This window comes from Poecilia reticulata, linkage group LG20 (assembly GCF_000633615.1).
Source record: "Poecilia reticulata strain Guanapo linkage group LG20, Guppy_female_1.0+MT, whole genome shotgun sequence".
Lineage (NCBI taxonomy): Eukaryota > Metazoa > Chordata > Actinopteri > Cyprinodontiformes > Poeciliidae > Poecilia > Poecilia reticulata.
In genome coordinates this window covers 12,315,985-12,321,287 of record NC_024350.1, presented here as the reverse complement: position 1 = coordinate 12,321,287, position 5,303 = coordinate 12,315,985, and the positions used below count along the sequence as shown (strand labels likewise).

The following is a 5,303-nucleotide window of genomic DNA, read 5'->3' as shown; positions in this document are numbered from 1 at the left end:
GAAAGGGAGATTGGGGGATGGAGGGGGGGACTCATAGTTGCAGTGGTTTAGACAGTGAAATAGATGGGGAGGGGAGAAAGGGGGGGGGTTACATTGCTAGGATGCACGTTATCATCAGACGAGACTGATTCCAATCCATCAATACATACAGGCAAATACCCAGACTCCAAAATGTTATGCAATGGCCCGCTCTCTGCACCAGCGGAAAAAGAAGGGAAAAAAAGGCCAAGACCCGCAACAGGACCTCGGTGAAGCGACCACGAAATTTCCAACTAAGCACCAGTTTACAGATGGAGATTCGTTAGAAAAGTCTGGCGATATACATCTATATTTAAAAAAAAACAACAACAACAAAACAGCGCAACACTGAGCGCTGATTGTTCATTGATTACACCGAGAGGCAAACAACATAACAAATATTTGATGCGCGTCTTTGAATAAGGTTCCCGCACCAAAAAAAAAATAGCCTGCAACGACTAAACATCGCACACCAGGCCTGTGCACATCTCAGAGGGTTTTAGCTGGAGGGGTGGAGCTGCGCACTTCAAACGCGAATTTGCGCGCCCGGTTTGCTGAGTGCGATATTTCGGCCTGCGAGAGATCCGCGCTGCTCTGAACCGAGGGAGTTTTTCTTCTTCTTCTTTTTCTTTTTTGTTTTCTTCTTCTTTTATTATACTTAAGGGAAACAATGAGTTCAGCTTCTTATTGCACGGAGCAATCGTCAGGGGAGGTTTAAACTCAATTACTCTAGTCGTTCAGAGTGAGAAAAGAACAGCAAATAAAAAAAATCGAGGCAGTAAATAATAGTAAATAATAATAATAATAATAATAATAATGTTTTAAAAAACGATTAAAAAAATCGAGATGAAGCGTATCAAATATTTATTTTTTTCTGGGCAACAAAGGACTATAATACATTGACAGGCATAGGAACTATTGCCAGCACATGTCTATACAATACAGCTAAAACCGCCTCCAATTTTGGACATAATCGGACATATAACAAGATAGCAGGTGGTCCCAAGAAATAATAAAAGAAAAATGTTTCTGAATGTCTTTTTGAACACTGGGGGGAAGTAGGGGGGGAGGAGGATGAAAAAGACAATATTCAATTTATTGCTTTTATGGTGCTTCAAGAAGAGAACAAGAGGTGAAACGTATTCTGATTGGCACAACACATAGAAGCTTGTATAAAAACGCAAATTAGACACACAAAATAAAGTTTTTTTTTTCTTCTTTCCTCGGGGTCAAATATAAAACGAAGAAGAAAAACTGAATAGGTTGATATATATTGAGAGAAATTGGAAGTTTATTTCTATTAAAATTTGTTCACTTGCTTCAGTGTCACCTCAACATGCTACAAGAGGGCTGAATTGAAATATCCCAGAGAAATAAAATAATAATAATTATTAATAATAATAATAATAATTATAATAAAAAAAATTACCCCAAAACTTCTGTTTTTCTAGAACCATAAAATCACATGAAGAACTAACCGAATATTCAAAACCCACTAAAACAGGAGGCACCAGATAAATAAAAAAAAAGAAGTTTCAACAGACGCACCATATTTACAATTCCCATTAAATTACACATAAATAAATATATACATACATGAACACTGATTCCCTTATATAACCGCGAATCGTGTTGAAATTCAAACAAACAAAACAAAAAAACAAAACAAAAAAATAGTTCAAGTTGGTCGCTCGGAGAAAGAGAGAAAGAGAGAGAGAGAGAGAGAGAGAGAGAGAGAGAGGGGAGTCTACAACTGAAGTCATGACATGGAGAGCTGTGGATTTTCTCTTTGCTTTTTCAAGTTTATTATTCACAATACTGATAAGAATTCATCCTCTTTTAGCTTCATTTTTTTTTCTCTCGTCACAATCGTAAAAGTGAGATATAGAGAAGGGGGTCGCTGGATTTCAGTCCATTCGTTGCAGCTCATAAAAAAAAAGAAAAAGAAAAACAGGAGGGGTGGTGGTACATAAAAAGTCTTCTGGCAGAGGCAGTCCACCTTTCCCCTCGCCCTGGAGCTGTTCCTCTGCAGCCTCTTTTCCTCTTTTCGTATTTTTTTTCTTCTTTTTTTTTTTTTTTTTTTTTAAATAACGTTTCATATCGTCCAGGTGTTGGAAGAAGAAGGAGAAGAAGAAGATTCTTTGCGTCGCTTCCCGTTTGAATCCAAAGTGGGATGTAAAAACAAGACACATGTAAAATCGGCGCAAGATCAGATCAGGAAGTGGCACGTTTAACTTTATCAATAATATTTATAAGGTATTTATAATATTTATATTGGATGGTTAGGGGGCGGGGCGAGGGGAGACTGTATAGGTCGGTGCAGAAGAAGGGCCCCTGGCATTTTGGCCCCCTCGGGCAGAAAGGTGAGGTGAAGAGGAAACATCACTTTCTGTGCTTCTCATCTTTGTCCCCGCCTTTAGTGCCGTTATCTGAGTGACTGTTGGGGTTGTTGTTGAGGTACATTTTGTCCATGGCTTTAATAGCCTCGGTCAGATAGTTCTGGAGGGCCGTGACGGCCGCGCACAGCGCCGGGGTCCCGAAACCGTGCGAGATGAGACTAAAGTGGGTCAAACAGCTTTGGATTCCCGGTTCGAGGATGGGCTGCGGCCGGGAGTTTCCCAGGGGCGAGCGGTCTTGGGACAGCAGGTCTGTGAACTCTTTGCAAACTTGCCTTAAAAAAAAACAACCAAACAACAAAAAACAGAAGAGATAGAACGACGGTTAGTGACCAAGTCGTGGAGTCTTAATAATGTATCCTGAGAAAAATACATAGATAAATCATAGAGAGTTCACTTTAAAAGTAACCAGCCCTGCGGTTTTAAATCACGAATTTGCTCGAGGCTAGATACTCTGACTACAGCTGCCTTAATTAATTTATTACGTTACATTTCCATACGAATAGAAAAACGCAACATTTAATCATATCTTGTTTATTTATCTTGCCGCTGTCAAAATGTAATACATAAAAAGGTAAAAAAAAAAAACGAATCCATCGAAATACGAATCCATCGAATTTATATATATATATATATATATATATATATATATATATATACATACATAAAAATGTTGTTTTATATATATACATGTATATATAAAACAACATTTTCTTTTTTCTAAAGCGTAATAAATGAGGGCTCTGGCGCAGGTTTCAGATTCTCCGCCCCATATGACATTGGCAGCCTATCTTAACAACACTTTCAAGTCCCAGCGATAAGCTGTTATGGCTGACAGCTGTTTGATTATGGCGGCCCATCATCTGTATTAAATGCTGGCCTCTGCTGCTCTGAGCCTCGAAAGGAGTCCCCCTCCACTGAAGGCATAGTAAACAGCAATGGCACAGCGCGCTGCGTAAATAAAATGCTAAACGTTGATGTGTGAAAGACTCGGTATAGGCATCATTATGTGGAAATTATTCATAATCAGTAATCAAAGCATCAGCTGGATGTAAGAAACAAAACTCGGAACAAAATAATGTCATAATAAAGAAGAAGAATGGTCGCTATAAAGCATTTTAAATAAATTATCAATTTACTAGCTTGCCACTAGTCTGTTACTGTACCTGGTGCGTTTTAAAAACCAGCACACATAAACATCAAACAACGCGAAGCGTGAGTTTTATTAGCTTTCCGAGCAAGTGTGTGCGTGTGTGTGCGCACGCAAGCTGCCAAAAGAACAGGCAGCTATAGGCCACACATTGGGCACAGACTGACACAGTGGAGCGGGCGATGATAACACTTACTTCGTGGCCAACAGCATGTTTTTTCTTTGGACTTGTTCGTTTGGGTCGGAATGCTGACGGTTTACATATTCAGCTACTGCCTTGGCTGGAAACTCAGTCTCGCATACATAACCAAAGTCCCTGGCAAGATGCACCGCTTCGCCTGCGAGGAAAGGAAAAGGGGAGAAGAAGAAAGAAGAAAAAAAAAATACACAACAACGTGAGGTTGAGAGGATTTTTTTTTTCATAGAAATATGGTCACATCAAATACTGAGAAGTTTGGACGATTAATCTGATCTGAATTGCTGAGCGCCCGTTGTGTTTATGCGTAAAGACAGCGGGGTTATGGCACCTGCGCATTCCCGACAACACTGCTAATGATGACAACAATAAACGCCCGGAAATAATATCGAAGCAACCCCGGGAGCTATCATTCCAGGTCAAATTCCTCAGGAGGAGAAAACTAAGTGGATATGAAATATAGACGGACCGCCATGCTTAGCACCATGTCATTGATTACCAATGCCTACACATTACTGAGAGGCCTGCACATGCATCGGGAAGCTTTTTTTTTCTTTTTCTAATACCTAAATCTCAAGTAGCTATTCCTGTAACTGTGTCATCCTCACTTCTACTTCTTGATAGTTAATGTTGTTGTTTTGTTTTGTTTTGTTTTACCACACAAAAAAAATTATCTTCGTTTTTAAGCAGTTGATCTTTACAACCGGAAGAACGCATGCGCCAACATTGCCCAACTGTAGGCTGTTTTCCATAAAATGGAGCGATGACAAACAATGACAATACAAAATGTACAACTCTCATTGGTCATCTTGCAAGCAGTGATTATAGAGATACGATAGCAGGGGCGCATCCAGATTTTTAAAGGTGTGTCCAGACAGGAATTAGGGGTCCTATTCACTTGGCATGTCACAGCAGCATCAAAAGTCTTCCTGGAATTATGTGACTTTCGTTATGCTGAAGGGAAAGGCCAGATTTTTTTTATTTATTTTGTCTGTTTTTATTATTATTATTATTATTATTATTATTATTATTATTATTATTAGCAGCAGCAGGTAGAGTTTCTGTTCCTATGAATTCAAATCCTTATTTTAGGACGCCACAGAAAGAGCCAGGATGACCACATATTTTTTTTCTTTATAAGGCTTGGTAGCGCTGCATCTTTTGTTGATGTGCACTGCCGGGAAGCTTGCTGAAATAAGAGTGCAGCTGATGTCCCTTATTTTCAAGACACAAAAATCGCACATAATAGAAAGCTCAACTAAATAATCCGCTAAGATCACCTTGTAACAGGTACCCCTGTTGCCATATGCAACGTCACGAAAAAGGAGCAGAATTATGCCCAACATCTTAAAAGCGAAAACATTTTGAGAAAGCAAATATAATTAGTATGAGAAAGAAGTAAGCCCACTTTTGCAAAAGTGTCAACAAATGTTGAATCTCTGCTTTAAATAAGAGCAATTGGGACATGCCTTCCAATTTTGTTTGGATTCTCTGAGGCAGTACCATTACACAGAGGTGTTTTGAGTTTATATATATATTATAT

General features: G+C 39.1%; 1 protein-coding gene across 4 annotated transcripts in view; it reads right to left on the bottom strand.

The window, feature by feature from the left end:
* Positions 1-865: 865 nt before the first annotated feature.
* Positions 866-5,303, bottom strand: part of tfap2a (transcription factor AP-2 alpha) — a 14,780-nt gene continuing 10,342 nt past the window's right edge. For all 4 annotated transcript variants that reach the window (XM_008438720.2, XM_008438719.2, XM_008438718.2 and 1 more), the window contains exons 6-7: positions 3,761-3,902; positions 866-2,689 (exon numbers count right to left, since the gene is read on the bottom strand). In XM_008438720.2, the coding sequence (XP_008436942.1) occupies positions 2,401-2,689; positions 3,761-3,902 (431 nt within the window). In that variant the 3' untranslated portion in view covers positions 866-2,400. The remainder of the gene's footprint in view (positions 2,690-3,760; positions 3,903-5,303) is intronic.